At 42.8% G+C, this 19,669-nt stretch overlaps 1 protein-coding gene across 1 annotated transcript in view; it reads right to left on the reverse strand.

Annotated features, from left to right (window-relative positions):
- The window catches only part of KLHL6 (kelch like family member 6), a 49,353-nt gene that overhangs the window by 14,831 nt on the left and 14,853 nt on the right, over positions 1 to 19,669 (reverse strand). The window contains exon 2 of the mRNA XM_008142351.3: positions 16,673 to 16,838. Coding sequence (XP_008140573.1) covers positions 16,673 to 16,838 — 166 coding nt within the window. The remainder of the gene's footprint in view (positions 1 to 16,672; positions 16,839 to 19,669) is intronic.

Raw genomic sequence — 19,669 nt, forward strand, 5'->3', positions numbered from 1 at the left:
CCCACTGCATGGGAGAACGTATTTGCCAATGTTACATCCAATAAGGGTTTAATCTCCAAAATTGATAAGGAACTCATACAACTTAACAAAAGGAAGATAAACAATCCAATCAAAAAAAATGGGCAAAGGACCTAAATAGACACTTTTGAAAGTGGACATACAGAAGGCCAAGAGGCATATGAAAAAATGCTTAAAGTCGTTAATTATCCAAGAGATGCAAATCAAAACAACAATGCGGTACCATCTCATACCTGTCAGAATGGCTAACATCAACAAATCAACAAACGACAAGTGCTGGCGAGGATGTGGAGAAAAAGGGACCCTCGTGCACTGCTGGTGGGAATGCAGACTGGTGCAGCCACTGTGGAGAACAGTATGGAGTTTCCTCAAAAAATTAAAAATGGAACTCCCATTTGACCCAGTAATCCCACTTCTAGGAATATATCCCAAGAAATCAAAACACCAATCAGAAAGGATATATGCAACCCTATGTTCATAGCAGCACAATTTTCAATAGCAAAGATTTGGAAACAGCCTAAATGCCCACCAGCAGATGAGTGGATTAAAAAACAGTGGTACATCTACACAATGGAATACTACACTGCTGTAAAAAAAGAAAGAACTCTTACCATTTACAACAGCATGGATGGACCTGGAGAGCATTATGCTAAGCAAGCTAAGCCAGTCGGAGAAAGATAAATATCACATGGTCTCACTCATTTGTGGAATATATTGAACGACATAAACTGATGAACAAAAATAGATCCAGAGACATAGAAGCATTGAACAGACCGCCAAACCTCAGAGGGAAGGCAGGGGAGGGTGGAAGTGGGGAGGGTAAGTAATCAACCAAAGAACTTGTATGCATCCAGATAAGCATAACCAATGGACACAGACACTAAGGAGGCGAGGGCATGTGTTGTGGGGTGGGAGTGGCCAGGGAGAGGTCAATGGGAGAAAAAGGAGCCATATATAATACTTTCAACAATAAAGACTTTAAATTTAAAAAAAAAAAAAAAGGAATACTGCCTGGCCGGGGTGGCTCAGTGGTTGAGCATCGACCTATGGACCAGGAGGTTACCATTCGATTCCCAGTAAGGGCTCATGCCTGGGTTGTGGGCTTGATCCTTAGTTGGGGTTGTGCAGGTGACAGCCAATCAGTGATTCTTTCTCTTCATTGATGTTTCTCTCTCTCTCTCTCTCCCTCTCCCTTCCTCTCTGAAATCAATAAAAAATATATTTTTAAAAAAGGAAATACAGCCCTGGCCGGTTTGGCTCGATGGATGGAGTGTCGGCCTGTGGACTGGGGGGTGGGGGGGGGGGGGGGTCCCCAAGATCGATTCCGGTCAAGGGCACATGCCCCGGTAGTGGGCTTGGTCCCCAGTGGGGGGCGTGCAGGAGACAGCCAGTTGATGATTCTCTCTCATCATTGATGTTTCCATCTCTCTCTCCCTCTTCCTTCTTCTCTGAAATCAATAAAAATAAATTAAAAAAAAAAAAAAAGGAAATACAGTTGACCCTTGAACAATGCAGGGAGGTGGGGTGCTGACCTCCCACATAAATGAAAATCCATATACAACTAACATACAGGGGAAAGAGGAACATGTCAGATGACACCATGGGAAGATCAGCAAAATCCAGACCGTGGGAAACTCTACAGTTTCTTCATCAAATATATCACAAGGGGAAAGTGGGGAGGGGAGGAAGAGCCTAAGGATGAAAAGAGATCTAAGAAACACATCAAACTTTGGCAAAGTAGGGACCTTATTTGGACCCTGATTTTAAACAAAATAATCTTAAAAGTCAGAAATTGTGCAGTGACTAATATTTGGTGATATGAAGCAATTATTATAATTTTAAGTGTGATAATGGTATGGCTATGTTTAAAGAAGCATCTTTCCTTTTAGAGACAATTACTGAAATTCTTGCAGATAAAATAAAAAAGCACTTCACAAAAATCACATGTACATTATGATCCTAACTCTGATCAAGAAAAGATGTATAGAATATAGGCCTAGAAATAAAGACTGAAAGATAATATTAACGGTTGTCAATGTCTCTGTGTATCAGATATTATGCTGCAGTAACAAATGACCCCCAAATATCAGGGACTTACAACAATACATGTTATTTCTCATTCATATTACATGTCCTTCACTGGGCTCTTCATTCCAAGACCCAGGACTTTGCAAAAGTCCTTAACTTAAGTATGCCAGTCTTGTGACAGGAGAAAAAGGATGGCTCTTAGCACTTTTGCTCAGAGGTGGTGCATGCCACTCATACCCACTCACACTGAGCTGACCAGGGTAAGTCTTGTGGCAAAATTTGTTGTCAAGGAAACAGTAATCCTCCCACAGAAACTGGTCCCATAGCAATGGACAGCGAATGTGCTATATAAATAATATAGGGCACCCTGCTTGCTAATAAGACTATGATAATTTTTAAATTTTGTTTATTTATATACTTTTTATTTTATTTTTTTAATCCTCGCCCAAAAAGTGAGGATATTTTTTCCATTTATTTTTAGAGTGAAGGGGGACGGGGGAGAGAGAGAGAGAGAGAGAGAGAGAGAGAGAGAGAGAGAGAGAAACATCGATGTGTGAGAGACACATCAATTGGTTGCCTCCCACACTCACCCCGACTCGGGGCAGGGATTGAACCTGCAACCCAGGTACGTGCCCTTAATTAGGAATTGAACCCTCAACCCTCTGGTGTGCAAGCCAGCACTCTAACCACTAAGCAATGCTGGCCAGGGCTATTTATGTACTTTTGAAATCTTCCAACATGAATAAGTAACACCATTGCAATGAAATTTAATTTGTAAAATTGATTGGGTTTTGTGTCTTATTTTTCAATTATCGTCATCCTCATAATATGAGCCCCATGTGTATATATAGCCTTTTACAGCTTACAGAGCACTGTCATATGCGTTGTTATTTTAATATTCATTTTACAAATGAGGTGTCTCAAATGCACCAGTTCATTCCTATTCATTGCTCTCTGTAGCTTACTTTGAACAAGTCCAATCTCCTATCTCCCCTCCTGTCCACTGGGCCCCTTATAAGGTCAAGTTCTCAATGTTCTTGAGTTGATCAAGTAGCAGAAGATTGGAAAAAGGGAGGCACCCAGGGAGGGCTGGTCTGAAGACAGGTGAGAGTATAGACGGGCAGGCCTGCTGAGAAGAAGCTCTAGTGGCAGGACCTGGGGGTGGCAGGGTTGTGGGCCAGAAGGGTGGGGGTGGGCACAGGACTTAGAGTGGGCCATGTTGACTTAGGTTTTGCCCTTCACGCCAGAGCAATCTAAGGATACACATCCCTGGTTGTTTGGATCATTTCCAATTACAAAATATTGTCTTTCCACATCACATCACACTTTCCAATTGTCAGTTTAGAAAGCACTGACTGAGGGTCAATGCAACGTTGAAGAAGGCCTGAATTCTGCTTCAAACCACCCTGTCTGCTGGTCCCAACCACCTGCAGATCTGCTCCTCGCATGAGCAACTGTGGAAACGGTTGAGACTGAGAATTCTAACACCTGTTCAGTTGTTCGCAGATTTTCAGTTCAAAGAGTAAAAATACACAACTGAGACCAAGCCTCACTGAGCCCTCAGAACATGTAACCAGAGCGCTTTGTGGCCCTGCCCACAGAGACGTCGCTGGGGGCTGAAAGGGAACTCACTTATGTGGTAGCCTCCAGAGCAAGACAGCAGGTACGCCATGCCAGAGTTTGCGTGAGAAGAAGATGATGTGAAAACCAAATCGATTTTCTAAATATGTAGACTGTCTCTGAGAGGCCACCTAAGAACCTGGTAACAGCGATTGCCTCTGGGGAGGGGACCTGGTGGCTGGGTTCAGGGTAAAGAGGAAGAATTACTTTTCACTGTTTACCTTTCTGTACCCCCTCGAATTATGTGCCATGAGGAGGAGTTCGCTATTTAAAATAAAGTAACTTTCTCATGAGTAGAGGAAACACTACAAGGGAACACATCCAAATGCTAACCGTGGTTACTGCAAATGCAGCTTTGGGAAGTTACCAATTTGTTTTTTAGACTTTTCTGTATAGACCATGTTTTCTACATTGAGCATGAAGTTGCTTTTAAAATCAGAAATAAATACTGTCTTGCAATCCTCAAGTACACATTGAGATAATAAAATCTAAAAAAAACAACAAAAAAAAACACACACACACAACAAAAAACATAAAGAGAACCTACAATGTGCCAACCCCTTTATAGTAACTAGATCATTCACCCTCACAACAACACTATAAAGTAGATAGTTATTACCATTCCTGTTTTATAGATGAGGAAAACAGACTCAGAGAAGTTAAGTCATTTCCTGAGAGATTTGTAAATAATAACAAGTAGAGCTAAAATTTGAAACTGTCTTACCTGGTTCCAGAAATGCATGTTTTTACATTATTTCAAGCTGCCTCCAGTCAACTAATGTGTGCACAGGACGGCAGCTTTGCAGATGCCAAACATCATCAATTTGCACACCTCTCCGGAGAGCTAAGCTGATCTAATCTGCCCAGATTCGGGAAGGGCTGGCCAACAAGATGCCAATTCCTGCCCCTGCCTGATGACTATTGATGAGCAAAGAAGGAGACCAGGAAGGAGAATCGAATCAAGTACCAAAGTTCACATTTGTAAGAAGCTTTGATCTAAATGTGTCTCCCCCCACTCAGAACCATGCATGCATCATTCATCCACGTGTCCATTTCCCAAATGTGTACTGAGCATCTATGTGCTAGGCTCTCAGCTAGTGCTGGGGGTACAGCGGTGAGCGGAAAGAGACACCAGTGCTCACCAAAGCTGTCAAACCAGTGGGAGACGTGAGCAGTAATCAAATAATCACACAGGTGCAAAGTTACTGCTGTGATAAATGTCCAGTGATCCCACTGCCTGAAACTGAAGCAAGTCCTACTTCTACCTCTCCAGCCGTACACACTCTAAGCTGTCAACCAGGCTCTCCCTGCTGGAACCCCTCCACACTCAGACCTGTCTACTCACTTCTCCAAACATCCCTAAGCTTACCTATCCCAGTGCCTTTGCCATTCGTTTGGCCCCAACCAGCTTCTCCCTCATCACTAGTTGCTAAAATCCTGTTCTCCTCAACTGGACAAGTTTGATTCCAGAGTCACACACACACACAAAAAAAAGGGACTCAGACTAGCTTCTCTCTTAAAAGGAAGGAACCTTTAAGATTACCTCAAGAAGGAGGAAGAAGTGAGTAGCATAACCATCACCTTATCTACACAGCGTGTTTTCTTCATTCAGGGTTAAATCCAGGACCAGTGGGTGGGCTCCAGCGAGTCTCTGAACCCCTCACAAACATTTGTTTGCACATGTGCCATTTTTCTGGGAACTGAGTTTGCAAGAGACACTGTGAGTTGCTCTCTAGTATCCATCCACCTGAGCACAAAGCCGACACAAGAGGGAGAGACAGGCTGAGAGAGGACCAGAGAGTCTTACACAGACTGTACTTGAAGCCTTCCCTGCCTCTGGACATTTTTAATGCTGGTCCAATACTTGTTTAAGAAGAAAGAAGGAAAATAGAAGGAAAGGGAAGTGGGGGGGAGGTGAGGAGAAATCCCACCTATTCATGAAGTTCCTTCTCAGAAGCCACTCTTCCTTCATCGTCTCTCCCAACCTGGAGTCAATTCCTCCCTCCTCTGTGCCTCACTGGGCACTCACCTACCCTCTTGTGGAGCACCAATTACATTTCTGCCTGTACTGTGGTCAAGCATCTCAAGGGAAGGTACTAGGCTATACTTATGTTTTTACTTCCAGCATCATCTAGCACAAACTCTGGCAAAAGAAGGGAAAGGATGGAAGGAGAGAGAGAGAGAGAAAGAAAATATTTTGCAGATGCCTAATATGTACAAACATTTGTGGTAGAGACTTTCCCACCCATTATTTTACTTAATGAAGAAATTGTATTTCTTACCTAATATATTTTAGCAAGTAATAATGAGATAGATATTAGTATCACCATTTGTACAGAGACTGAAATAGAGGATTCAGAGTTAAGTGTGTTGCCCAAGTTCACACAGCTGGTGGGTGGTAGAGATGATACTGAGATCAGCTAGCTAACTTCACACAGGGCATTACACTGCCTGTGACTGTTGCATTGTTGAGCTAACACAATTCCAGGAGAGTCTGAAGAGGCCTTATGAGGACAAGGATGAGTGGGGATCTCCAAGTTGCCTACATCCCCCCCCCAAAAAAAATATGCCTCCATAAGCACTTTTAAATGTTCGGGGTGTAAGGCTGGGAAGCTGCTGATGCACAGGGCAGTCAAGGGGACAAGAAATTGGTTTGTTTAAAATATATATATATACATATTATTTTTTTTTTGCTTCTTCATATTCAAGATTGTTTAAGACTTTAGGGTATATTTTCTGTCTCAGCCTGTCCCAGTGGCACATGAACTTGTTTATTAAAGCTGAGCAATGACAGCTAATGGCAACAGACAACCAACTTCCTGTTTGGGGAACATGTGAGCATAAGCTTACAGCCAGGCACCTGACCCTCAAACAAGGAGACTAAAAATACAATCAAAGAAAACCACTTGAGACATGGCTGCAGTTCCCATGAGAAGTGTCTGCCTCAAAGAGAATGCACCCCTGCCCTCTTCACCACCCCTCCTCTGCTTCCCTTCATGCTCTCCACAAAGGGGATCCTCGGGGTTCAGCAATGGAATTCCACATCTCCCCAGAGGTTCCTTCACATCCACTCCCGAATAACTGAAGTCCTCTTCTGGTCCAAAGGATGTGTAAAGACATTGATATTCTTACCCTTAAGCCCCAACAAATCAGTGTATGTGAAGACTTTATAAGCTGAATTTTAATAAAATTCAAATGTACTTGAAAGTGTTTCTGAATTCATTGTAAATTTTTTGTCACCATTTTTCTTCTCAGACAACAGATACTAAAAGTAAAGCTACTCTCCTGTCAGTTCTGTGTTGGTGTTAAAGAGGGATCTTCATATTTAAAAACTATAAATTACCACTTATCCTATCTTCCATCCTTTATCCTTGCCTCTCCCTCTCTTCTCAGGTGGTGCACCCACCTCAGCCTCTGTCAGAAAGTGCTCCCCAACACCATAGATGCCCTCTGCTCCCTTAAGACTTTCAATCCTTGGTCTAGACTTGGCTGAGAGGTCTGTGGTTCCTGGAAGCTGTATAGGGTAGGTAGGAAAGGCAGAAGCTAAGACTTGCAAATGGTCCACTCACTAAAGTGGGGCTGGTGCCAAGGGACTGAGGCAACTACAGAGGTGACTTGACCCAGAATAGGAATTAGAGAAAAAGAAAAGGGGGCGGTGCCCAAGGTTGTAGCAACATGGATTTTCATTACAACTAAAACTCCCCCATCCCACTTTCTGAATTCCACAACCAATGGGCAGCAACCAGGCATCCCAGGCTTACTTACCCGGGACGGATGGTAGGGTAGACAACAGAAGACAACTTCAACTTTGAGTTTCTAATACACTTTCAGAACTTACACTATAAAAATAGTTTGAAACATCAATTAGTGGTAACATCTGGGCCCTTTGAGTTTCAAAAGCCAGAATCCTAAGTTATAAAGTTTATGCCAAAACAGTAGAAGTAGAAGTGTGGAAGATAATGTAAGTCAGCTTTTCCCACATGGGAGGAGTTAACAATTCCCAGACCCGGATGAGAGGGGAGAAAGAGTCTAGTGACAGAGTGAGAAACAGGTGTGGGTCCCTGACATGATGTCCTGTCTCCCAACTCAGGCCAAAATTCCAGAGTTAGGGGGATACTGAAAGCCCCCTAAATGTTGTGGATCTTAGGATAAAAGAATGTACATCTCCACTGCTGAGATGAAATCAGAAATGCAGCAGTACCACATGGCTGCAGCAGAAGAGAAACTGGAGTGTGCTGTTTCTAGACGAAGGAGGCCTATGGTAGTCGCTCCAGATTAGCACAGGAGAGTAGATGGAAGTTCCTTGGGGGTCCCTGAGAGGGGCTCAGAAGTAGCTGAGAGGATGGGCAGACCCAGAGAAGCCTTACAAAAGGACAAAGAGAATACCAAGTGATCAATAAAGACTGATGGCCAGAACCAGGTGGGACTAAAGACTTTCCGTTGATGCCAATGGAGAAGGGGTCAATGACCAGAGACTGATGGGAACACAGATACTCCAGCATGGACCAATAATAGAAATGACCATGGTAAGCCTGGGCCAAATGCCTCTTTCTATGCTGTCCTGGCACTATGTAAATGCCCCCGGAAATATAGAAGCGACCCGAATCCTGAACTGATTGAGTTTTCCAGAAGTGAGATGTCATTAAGTTAACTACAATTTCTGCTGCTGGTACAAGGGGAAGCTCAGGATAAAGATTAAATTTTAATGTTAGAAAAATAATAGGTTAAATCACACATTTTTTTTTGCATACCTGAGTTTTGTAGCCTAAGAGTTGGACCCTCTGTACTAATTAGAACTCAAGAACAATATGAAATTCGAAAAGAGGCTAAGCTCATCCATGGTGACAGAGGCTAGAGCAGTAGTTCCTCTTGGGGAGTCCTGCTTGGGGGAAGGAACAAGAAAGCAATCTGGGAGGCCAGAATGTTCTAGATCGGGGTGGGGGCTGGTGGTTACATGATTGTACACACATGTAAAAAAGTCATCAAACTGTACACTTAGATGTCTGTATTTTATTTAATGTAAGTTATACCTAAAAATAAAAAGAAGCAAACATTGAGATCAAACACAGAAATGTAAAGTTAACAGAGACATCGTGGGCAGCAGCAGGCTCTCTGTGGGGACACCTGGTCATCCCGAGTGCCCAAGGTTCCCCAGAGGGAATCGGGCCTGAAGGGTAGCAGCTGTGCCAGTCGTGCCTCCTGACACACTCCCATCGAGCACCACTGGTTCCCATTGGGCAGCCCTCTCTGAAGGCCCCACTGCTTTCAGGATGGCGGCTTGTCTCAGGCCTCGCCCTGAGGGGTGATTTGCGTAATGGAGAACACACAGGCTATCCACATCAGCAGACAGGAGTTCACTCAAGCTCTTATCTCACTGGCCATGAAACCTGGAGCATTTACTTAATATTGCTGAATTTTATTTCCCTCCTCCATAGATTTGAGGTAAAAATACTTACCTCGGGTTAAATAAGATAGTATAAGCAAAATAGTTGTCACATAGTGAATGCTCTAAAAAGGGCAACTGTCTGCCCAGGACCACCATTTGTCCACCATCCAGAACTGAAATATCATTGCTGACATGTACACATAAGGAACTGTTTGACATTGAAATTGGGACTCAAAAGAACTGTTGGCCCAGAAAGAAACTCACTACAGACTGATTCATTTGCCTCTCAGCATAACCATTATGGCTTGTCTCATTTTCGGTTCTTACAAGTGTATTCTGGTATCACATGATCTCACACATCTAGGGGAAATAATGAACAACATAAACTGATGAACAAAAACAGACTCGGAGACAGGGAAGCATCGATCAGACTGTCAAACCTCAGAGGGAAGGTAGGAGAGGGTGGGGGAAAGGGGGAGAGATCAACCAAAGGACTTGTATGCATGCATATAAGCATAACCAGTGGTCACGGACAACAGGGGGGTGGGGGCATACGTGGGGAGAGGTTTGGGATGGGAATGGGAGGATGAGGACAATTATGTGATACCATAATCAATAAAGTAATTTAAAAAATAAAAAGGGAAACTGTCACTGCTATGTGGACTGAAGAGATTAACCCTGATTGCTCAACACTCACAGTAGCCACATGGCAACAACATTGGTTGACAAAGTGTGTGTGGGAGAGGGTGTATCAGATAGGCAACAGGTTAATTCTAGCTTGATGATGGCTAGGAAATAGTTGGGCTGGTTTCTTGCCTAAATTAACTGGCTATTCCAATGTTAATAAATCTAGGTGTCCCTGTCAATGACAAGAGAAGTTCATCTGTATCTTACAGTAATGGGACCTACTTTTTGCTAGGTGCTTGGCACTTAGTTGGTACTTTAAAATGAAGCAATTATTAGTATTAGCCTGTGGACTACTTCCTTCTCTACTCACCCATGACATTTCTAAGAGCCAGGACTGGCTTCTTAGTGTCCTCTTAAAGGAGGCAAGGTAATTTTTGTTGGGGTCTTGATTAGTTTCTGAGGTCACCTTCAGCTAGTAATGAATAAGAGCAACACATGTATACATTGACTCAACAAATATTTATGTACTGTATTCTCGGTATCGATGAAGCCAAGAAGCCAACACAAGCCATTGGCCACTGACCACATGGCTTCCTCATCCATATAGGTTTCACCATCATTCATCCTGTCATCAGCAAAAGAAATATGAAAATAAGCAATGCCAGGACCTTCACCAAAGTCTCCACAAACTGCTACCATGATGAAAATTATGTCCCCACTTCAGAGGGCGTTGTGGAGGCACTGCATGGGGCTTCTCAGGCCCAGGCCAGGTGACCAGGCTCCCACTCCAGCATCCCTCTTTCTTTTCTCATGGCCCTTGGGACTCAGCCTGATCTCCTTTTGCCTTCTAAGCTCCTTCTTCCTACCAGCTGCTCTGTATCTTAGGAATCCTTCTACCCAAGACTAAATGTAAGCTGAGTATGGTCTCCCTGACATCACATCTTCTTGCTGCCCTGCAAATAAGCTCAAATGCCCTTATTATTTAATGAGTGTTTTTATAATATTTTTAATTGATTTTAGAGAGAGGAAGGCAGGGAGAGAGAGAGAAACATCGTTGTGAGAGAGAAACATGGATCGGCTGCCTCCCACATGTGCCCCAACCAGGGATCAAGCCCGAAACCCTGGTAAGTGCCCTAACCTGGAATTGAACCCACAGCCCTTTGGTGTATGGGACAGACATTCCAACCAACTGAGCTACACCAGCCAGGGCTCTTTTTTTTTTTTTTTTTACGAGTTTTTAATAGTAAACTTGGCAAAATTCCCCAAGATTGAAAATGTTTTTACCAAGTTCTTATACTGATAGTCATTGTCCCAGGTCTATAGTTTCTGACTACCTTGCTTATTTGGGACTCATAAGCCTGAAGGTCCAGTTAAGGCAAGGAGGCCCTTTGCCTCTCTGAAGCCTTGTTGGGTGACATTTATCTCACAATTCCTGGCTCAAATGTGAACAGGGCACTTTGCCCTTTCCCTTTAGGGCTTCTCTTACTTTTACCTTTCCAAAAGCTACTTAGAGAAAATCCATTTCTCCCCATAGTTGGCCAATACATTATGGCCAGATTACTGAAAAATTCCTCTAGTGGGCAGATCATTCAGTACCTGCCACACTCAAAGATTCCTCCTAAAAGAAAGATACTATCCCACCCCTGCCATAGCTGATTGGACCAATGGGCCCCTGACCCAAGGACCATCAGTCTGTTAACAGGCCAGCAACTCATGAAGTTGTCTCGTATGAAAAGCTCTTTTTCAAACAGCAAAAGTGGTGATCGTCTGGGTCAACGACCTCTCTTTCTGGATGGGAAAGAAGCAATCAATGCGTAACAGAAAGAGGCCTGAAAAGAGAAGCAGAAAATGAGGGAGAGGCTGAGTCACATCAAAGGTACAAAGTTAAGAAACCTTTACTACTGGATGGGTGGAGAACACCAAGATAATTGGACTCCCACTGATTTCAGCTTCGGTGGATGTTCTAAAATGACAAGATAAAATGCCAACTCTAACACACTTTCTCTATCTGTAATTCTGAGTTACTGAAACTACAGCACAGTCCAGTTCATTGTACTATTCATGTATCATATGAATGTGATAAAATAAAACTTTAAATAATGGTTTCTTATCACCCTAATTCAGGAAAGAAAAAAAAAAGATCTAGGAATGGCTTAGGGAAATGTTTCCATAGTTCAGTGTCAGCTTATTTTATCCAAAGCAAAAGAACTGTCCAAAGTAAGGTAAAAATTAACTCACAAATGATGGGAATAAACCTCTATTTAATATCTATTACATATCAGGTACTTTACAAATATCACCTCATTTAATCCTCATAATAAGTCTCCCTGATAAGGCAGCTATTCTTATCATCCTAATTTTACAAATGAGAAAAAGAGGCTTAAAAAATCTAAGTAACTTGTCTACAGCCACACAGCAAATAAGTGACTAAATAGGAATTTAAACCCAGGTTCTTATCACTGAAACCCATGTTCTTTCCACTCTACCACTCTTTCTTATAAGAAACCATTACAGGTAATAGCATATTTCATGTCTAAAGAGACCCCAGCAACATTATACAGCCATTGCAAGAACAGGCAGCTCTACACCTACTGACCTGTAACAATCTCCAAAATATACTGTGACACAAAAAGAAAGAAAGAAAAAACCAAGATGCAAAACCAAGTATATAGTCTGCTAACATTTGTATTTCAAAAATGGAGGCCATGAGTGAGAGTGATCCGCACATATACACTGGTATGTGCGTGGAATAAAAAGGACAGTGAGACTGCAAACAGCGAAGAAATGTTTCACTGTCTCCCCTTTTGTGTTTCTGAACTTGGAACAGAGATGTGTTTTATCCATCCAAAAATTAATAAATTTTTAAAACCACAAAGTGATTTCAACAACCTAGGAACTTCTATCCCTTATGGTATCTTCAAGTATGAAAATATTCCCAGTTTTCTATGGCTGAGACTTCAAACAAAAGTCTAGAAGCAAGAGAAATCAGAAAATGGGTTAACTAGATATCCAGAAGCCCACAGCATTCTTCTTGTATTTTCATAAAAATTAACAGTTATAGGAAAATGAATAAAATGGCCGCAGAGAGAAATTTATCATTTTTTTGCCTGAAAAGTGAACAAGATTTGGAAAGATCTGAGTGAAGGATTACCAGAAAAGGGGAATCAACAATAAACAGAGCTTGCTCTATCTCTCATTTGTCTCTGTCCTCCTCTCCCACCTTGCTCATTAAATCTAAACTCTCCACTGAAGCTCACCACTTGGGAGAAAATGAAAAGAAAAGGAAGAAGACAAAGAAGAAAAAACAACTTAATACCAAAATAATTTCCAGATATATAAAAGATTTAAATATCAAAGGTGTAAATGAAACAAAAGTAAATGAAATTATAAGTGATTAAATATATAATCATGCAACGGGGAAGATCTTTTTAAACATGCATACCAATGGCACAAATCATCAAGTAAATGATCAATAGATTCAACTCAACACCAGTTTTAAACTTTTCTACATAAAAAGCTATAACTAAAATTATGAGTTAAATGACCAATGGAAAATATTTGCAATGTTATTATGAAAGATTACAGTGTTTACTACCTAAAAAGTTCTCATAGCCTCTTGAAAAACTATTCAAAACTGAAAGGAGAACAAGAAACAGAAGCATAAACTCCATCCTCAATGAAACCAGGAGACACAGTAACCCCAAACCACAGACTATGAAGACTGGTGAGTGACTTTGCTGAGAGGGCCGATGAGGAACCAATTTGTCCCTCAGAACCCAAAAAAGCAGGAATATTAAAGTCCCAAGGAGCCAGAAATGTTATGTGGGGGCTGATAAAATGGTGTCAGTTTAAGAAGTTAAGCCTTCTGCTTTTTCTCCTCACCTAACAACTCCCACTCTCACTCCCCCTGGACAAGAAGACTTATCCTCAGGAGAAACCACATCAGAGAGGTTCTAGACTCAGGAATACCAGAAACATGACTTAACATAAGGAGGTTAAGTAAAGATTTGCACATACAGCCACACTTACACACCCAGTCAAGAACACATGTAGCTATCATATATCCCCTAGGCAGGAGAATGAAGAACCTTATCTGGGGAAAATGGACAATCCTAGGAACAGTCCAACAGATATCGACATTTAGGGATCTCCAATTTAAAAAACTGGCAGGTCACCTGATAACCCTGGTAAAACTCTTTAGTCTACTAGCCTCCTATCCTGCTTCATGTGCACTAAGCTTCAAACCAGCATGTTAAGGCTTCAGTCTTAAAGATGAACAGCCAAGGATCAAATCATCAAAAGGATATTTGAAGAAACCCTCTCTAGTGGTTGAATGGTGCCGCCCCCCCCCCCCCAAAAAAAAAAAAGATGTGTGCATGTCATAATCCCCAAAACCTATAAATATTGCCTTATATGACAAAATAGTATGATTAAGTTGAAGAACTTAGGAGGAGCTTATCTGGTGGCTTCTAAATGCAATCACGTGTATCTTCATAAAATACAGACACACGAAAGAGAAGACACACAGAAGAGGAGAAGGCAATGGGACCAGGAATGCAGAGATTAGAGTGGTGTGGCCACAATGAAGGGATGCCAGCAGCCAGCAGAAACTGGAAGAGGCAAAGAACAGATTCTTCCCCTAGAGACTCCAAAAGGAGTATAGCCCTGCTGACCCTTTGATTTTGAAAGTCTGGCCTCCAGAACTGTGAGAGAATAAATTTCTATTGTTTCAAGACACCCAGTTTGTGGTAATTTGTTATGGTAGCAACATAACAGAAAATTGATATGCACTCTAAGATAAAAGTAGAGACCTAAGCAAGCAAGCTGCCATAGTGTCTCAAAATAGAAGGGGGTTGTAGGTAATTTTACATTCCTTTTGTTTATATGCACTTCTGATTTTTCTGAACTGAGTTTTAATGTTATTGCAATTTAAAATTATTAAAAACCGCATTTGAGAAAAATAAAATCTATCTCCTTAGCCTATCATCATACAGGAACTCCCTTCAACCAGTGGGAAAACAGGGGACGTGATTACTAGCTTCAACTTTGTCACTCAAGGCACATAGTAAGTGCTCAAAAAAATTGTATTCATTGAGCATCTATTTTGGTGTCAGATGCTATACTTGAAGCCATGAATGCTATTACTATTATTATTGTCAGTGTTACCTGTCCATCTTTAGATGTCAGCAATCCTCTCTGGGCCCTAGGAAAGGAGATTAGCATGAAGATGGCAATGGCAGCTGTGGCTGGATTGAATAATGGTGAATGGGGTGATTCTGCTCAAGGTTATGTGGCCATTTGGGGGGAAGTGCTGCAGAGGGGGAGTGTGTTACCTTTTAATAGAAGGCTCAGAAAAAGCATAAAAGCTGTACTAGATAGAGGCCTCTTCCTGACATGGGAAGAACTTCCCCCCAAGTCAGATTTTTGGAGTGTTGGGTGGAGGCGATGAGGTGAGGGTGCTGAGCGTCAAGTTGCTGAACTCCTCCTCCACACAACGAGGGGTGTTTTCCTAACAATCAGAAGCCTGAGTGTGTAAGCAGGTAAGGACAGAGAGCAGGTGAGGGACTTGGGGTGTGGGTAGTAACTAACTTGGAGATACCACCAGGAAAGGTGTGACCAGCCTTGTTGGAAGTATTTTTCTCTGTATCTTTAAAGTTCCCTGAGGTAAATGAGACAATAAAATTGGCTGCACTGCAATAAGCCATTCCTCAGAATTCATCAGTGCTGTTTTATGGCTGATTTTGCTCCCTCTTTTCTCTCTTTCTTCCTTGCTGGTTTCATAAACACTGCACAGTCCCCAGCCTCAGCCAAGATAATCCCACTGCCCCTGGTCTTGACCCTGGACTCCTCATTCCTTCCCTTCCTAGACTTGGTTTTCTGTTCACCTCAATTGCTGACCTAGTGATGATCCAAGAGGGTGTCACTACCTAAAGTCCCAAACCATGGACAAGGTCTGACCTGGCCTGTCCCTGGATTTATCATAAAAATCATCTTCAGCCCTAGCCGGTTTGGCTCAGTGGATAGAGCGTCGACCTGCGGGCCAAAGGATCCCGGGTTTGATTCCAGTCAAGGGCATGTACCATGGTTGTAGGCTCCTCCCCTGCCCAGGCCCTGGGTGCAGGAGGCAACCAATCAATGTGTTTCTCTCACATCAGTGTTTCTCTCTGTCTTTCCCTCTCTCTTCCATTCTCTCTAAAAATCAATGGAAAAATATCCTTGGGTGAGGATTAAAAAAAAGAAAAAAAAATCATCTTCAGTGAGATTAACTCTGTTGTAATCCAATGGAACCAAGTTCAAAGTGTAATCTTAGACCTAGGCAAAGTTGGTTACCTGGGGATAGGAACCCTGTGATAACTGTGGATACAATTGACATCGTCTATAGGTCTAATTATTCTATGAATTAAATATAGTTATTATAATTGGATTGAAACAAACATAGCCAAATGCCAACAATGAAACTTAATTCTGAGGGTTCTCTATCTCATCTTCTTTTATAGCCCTCAGGAGAGGCGCTCTTCTTTCACACCCACCACAAAGTGCCGACCAGTCAAGGTTCTGCTTTCCCCAGAATCTACACACTCCTCCTCAAGAGGCTGCATGGTGTGGTGGCAAGCATGTGGCCTATGGACCCAGAGAGCCCAGGGCTCAAATCCCAGCCTTGTCGCTTATCCGCAATTTGCCTTTGCTAAGGCTTAGAAGTTAAGTATATGAACTGGTGACTTCAGGCCCTGGCTCCAACTGGGCTTCTGTAAATTATAGTCATTGATCCTGGAGTCAGGAACCAAGTGTAGGTATTAGGCACCAAGCTCCCCTGGTTTCATCGCATTGAGGAGTCACTGCCTCATCTCACCAAAGAAGCATCTTCTGACTTTCAAGTAAGCACAGGCCCAGCTAATTATGCGTGTGTGTCCCAGGTACAGGCCTGGGAGCCAGTCCAGGCAGGTCTCTGGGGAACCATGCAGAAGAGAGCACTGAGCCTGTTTGTTCACTCACCTGGAAGAGGTTAGCAGCTTCCAGGACCCGCTGGACATTCTGCTTGGTGATCAGCGCCTTGCTGGTGTAGGTGTAGTCCAGGAGAGTGTGCATGGTCTCAGCATCGACTCCTTTGATAATGATCCTCTTCTCGTACTTTTCCTTTAAGTCATTGCAGAACATGGCCCTGAAGGAGGGACATGAGAATGTGAGTCCCACGGTGACCCTTGGTTCCAGGACTTTAAAGACCCCCTTCAGACCTGTCTGCCCCATGGAACAGGTAAACGAAGTCATTCGGATGGGATCCTAATCTAATAGGATTGGTGTCATTATCAAAAGAGGAAGAGAGACCAAAACTCTCTCTCTCTGCCATGTGAGCACACAGTGGGCATCCATAAGCCAGGATGGGAGTCTTCACAGAAACAGACCATGCTGGCTGGCACCATGATCTTGGACTCCTAGCCTCTAAAATTATGAGAACAGGTGCCACTATCTTCCAGCCACATCACTGAAATGGGAAGGTCCCAAAGTGGAGCCCTGGTGATGGAATGTGCATCCCAAAACTGGAAATCACTCATCAGTTCAAATTACTTGACTAGCCTACTTTTGAACCTTTTATTTTAGTTAATGAGATATTCTCCCACGGGTTCCCTCTGTCCTTCTTCCTCCATTCTTATCAATAATAATCCCCTACCCTTCTCTCCTCCCTCCTCTTCTCTCTTTCCTTCCCTCTTTCTTTCTTTTCCCCCCTTTATTATTTTTTATTTTTTTGTTTATCCTCACCCAAGGATTTTTCCATTGATTTTTAGAGAAAGTAGAAGAGAGAGGGAAAGACAGAGAGAAACATTGATGTGAGAGAAACACATTGGTTAGTTGCCTCCTGCTCGAATCCCGACCAGGGCCCGGGCCAGGGAGGATCCTACAACCGAGGTACGTGCCCTTAATGGGAATCGAACCAAGGACCCTTTGGTCCGCAGGTGGATGCTCTATCCACTGAGCCAAAGCAGCTAGGGCTTTCCTTCCCTCTTTCTCCTCACAGAATATGATCATATGAAAAAAAAGAGCAGATATGAATTCTGAAATGTTAACAAACCCCAGCCTGGAACCAGAGGTGCAGCGATGTCATTTGGACTGATGGCCACTCTCTTCAGCCATAAATCCTCTTGGCCAGAGGGGCACAGAGCTGTCTACAGAAGCACACACCTTTTAAAGTGATGACACGTAGGACTTACCTTGCTGCCTCCAGATTCCATAGAGAACCCTGCCATCAAAGCAACCACACAATTCCTTCCCAGCTCAGCCTGTCTTCCCGGGAGGCGTTGGACAAGCTCACTCCCCAAGCCTCCTCTGTTTGAGTTTGTAGAGCAGCAAAGCCCAATAGAAACATAATGAGAGCCATATGTGCCATTTTAAATTTTCCAGTAACTTTATTTTTTTTAAGTAAAAAGAAGTAAAATTAATTTTAATACCCTTTATTTAATATACCTCAAATATTATCATTTCAACATGCAATAAATATTTTTAAATTATTAATGAGATAATTTACATTCTTTTTTTTTCATACTAAGTCTTCAAAATCCTTCCTGTGTATTTTATACTTAAAACACATCTCAGTTCAGATGAGCCATGATACACATGCTTAGTGGCCACATGTGACTAGTGGCTACAGTATTAGATGGTGCAGCTATAGAGCATCAGTCATGAACTCTGGGGTTGAGACACCCAGATCTGCAATCATGTCAGAGGGCAAAGTGAGTGTCACCCGCGTGAGTGCCACGTACATGAATATGTGAGAAACAGGACATTCAGCGGGAAAGGGTGGGCAGTGATGATGAGGTCAGATGAAGGGTCTTATCACAGAGTCCCACCAAGGTGAAATTTAGAAATGCTACCTCACCTAGAATGTGGTTTTAAGATTAGTGAAAGTTGAATTTCATTGAATCTGTATAATCTTAAAAATTCCAATGAAAACTGGAAAAGTCTAATAGGTATATGTTTTAATATTAAATGAGGTAGATATGAAAGTTGTCTAATTCAGTGCCTTGCACTCTGAAGGGCTCTTAAAGGAAGCCTTTCCCATGTGACACAATTAATGGGGTCATCTGGACTCTTGATCGGTCTGTCACCCAGACCCAGCTTCTGAATTCTCTCTTGGACTCAGTCACTAAATAATATTTTGTCCCAGCTCAGCCCATACCTAACTGGGTCCCCCAGGAGCCAACCTTTGTGAGCTAGTGATGTTTTAGGAGCATGAGGGGAGTAGGACTGGGGAGAGGAGGAGAACAAGCAAGACAAACGTTGTATAGAAAGTCATCTTATTTTTTAATACATTTTTATTGATTTTAGAGAGAGTGGGAGAGGGATAGAGAGGTAGAAACATCAATGAGAGAGAGGTGTCGATCAGCTGCTTCCTGCAAGCTCCCCTACCCCCCAATTACAGATTGAGCCCGAAACCTGGGCATGTGCCCTGACTGGGAATCGAACTGGGGACCTCTTGGTTCATGGGTCGACACTCAACCACTGAGCCACACCAGCTGGGCTAGAAAGTCATTTTATTCTACAGGGAACCACTGAAGAATACTCTCCAGAGCTGTTAAGCTGGATGGACTGTGCTATACCAGCACCTGCTGGCATTCTCAGTTGAGGAGGTAAATTCTCAGCACTTCTGGTTTTCAGTGGGTGAGTGTTCATGTGCACAAGCAAAGGGGCTCTGGGAGCCTCGGGAGGGTGGAGAGAAGACTGCAGTAGTGGCTGTTAGCAGGTGGAGAGGGGGCTGTGGTCTGGTCTAGGCTCTAATGCTAGCTCACTGTGTGACTTTGTACAAGTGAGCAAACCTGTTTCCTCCTCTGTGACACAGTTTAATAATAGCCCCTATGTCAGAGAGTTGTTAGAAAGAATAAGTGAGATAATGTACACAAAGTACCCAACACTAAGGGAAAGCACTTTGGACCTAAGGGAAAGCACTTTGGACCAGGTGAGAGGATTCTTGGCAGGCTGGTGAGGGATTCTTGGGGTCGG

Source organism: Eptesicus fuscus, chromosome 3 (genome assembly GCF_027574615.1).
Source record: "Eptesicus fuscus isolate TK198812 chromosome 3, DD_ASM_mEF_20220401, whole genome shotgun sequence".
Taxonomy (NCBI): Eukaryota; Metazoa; Chordata; class Mammalia; order Chiroptera; family Vespertilionidae; genus Eptesicus; species Eptesicus fuscus.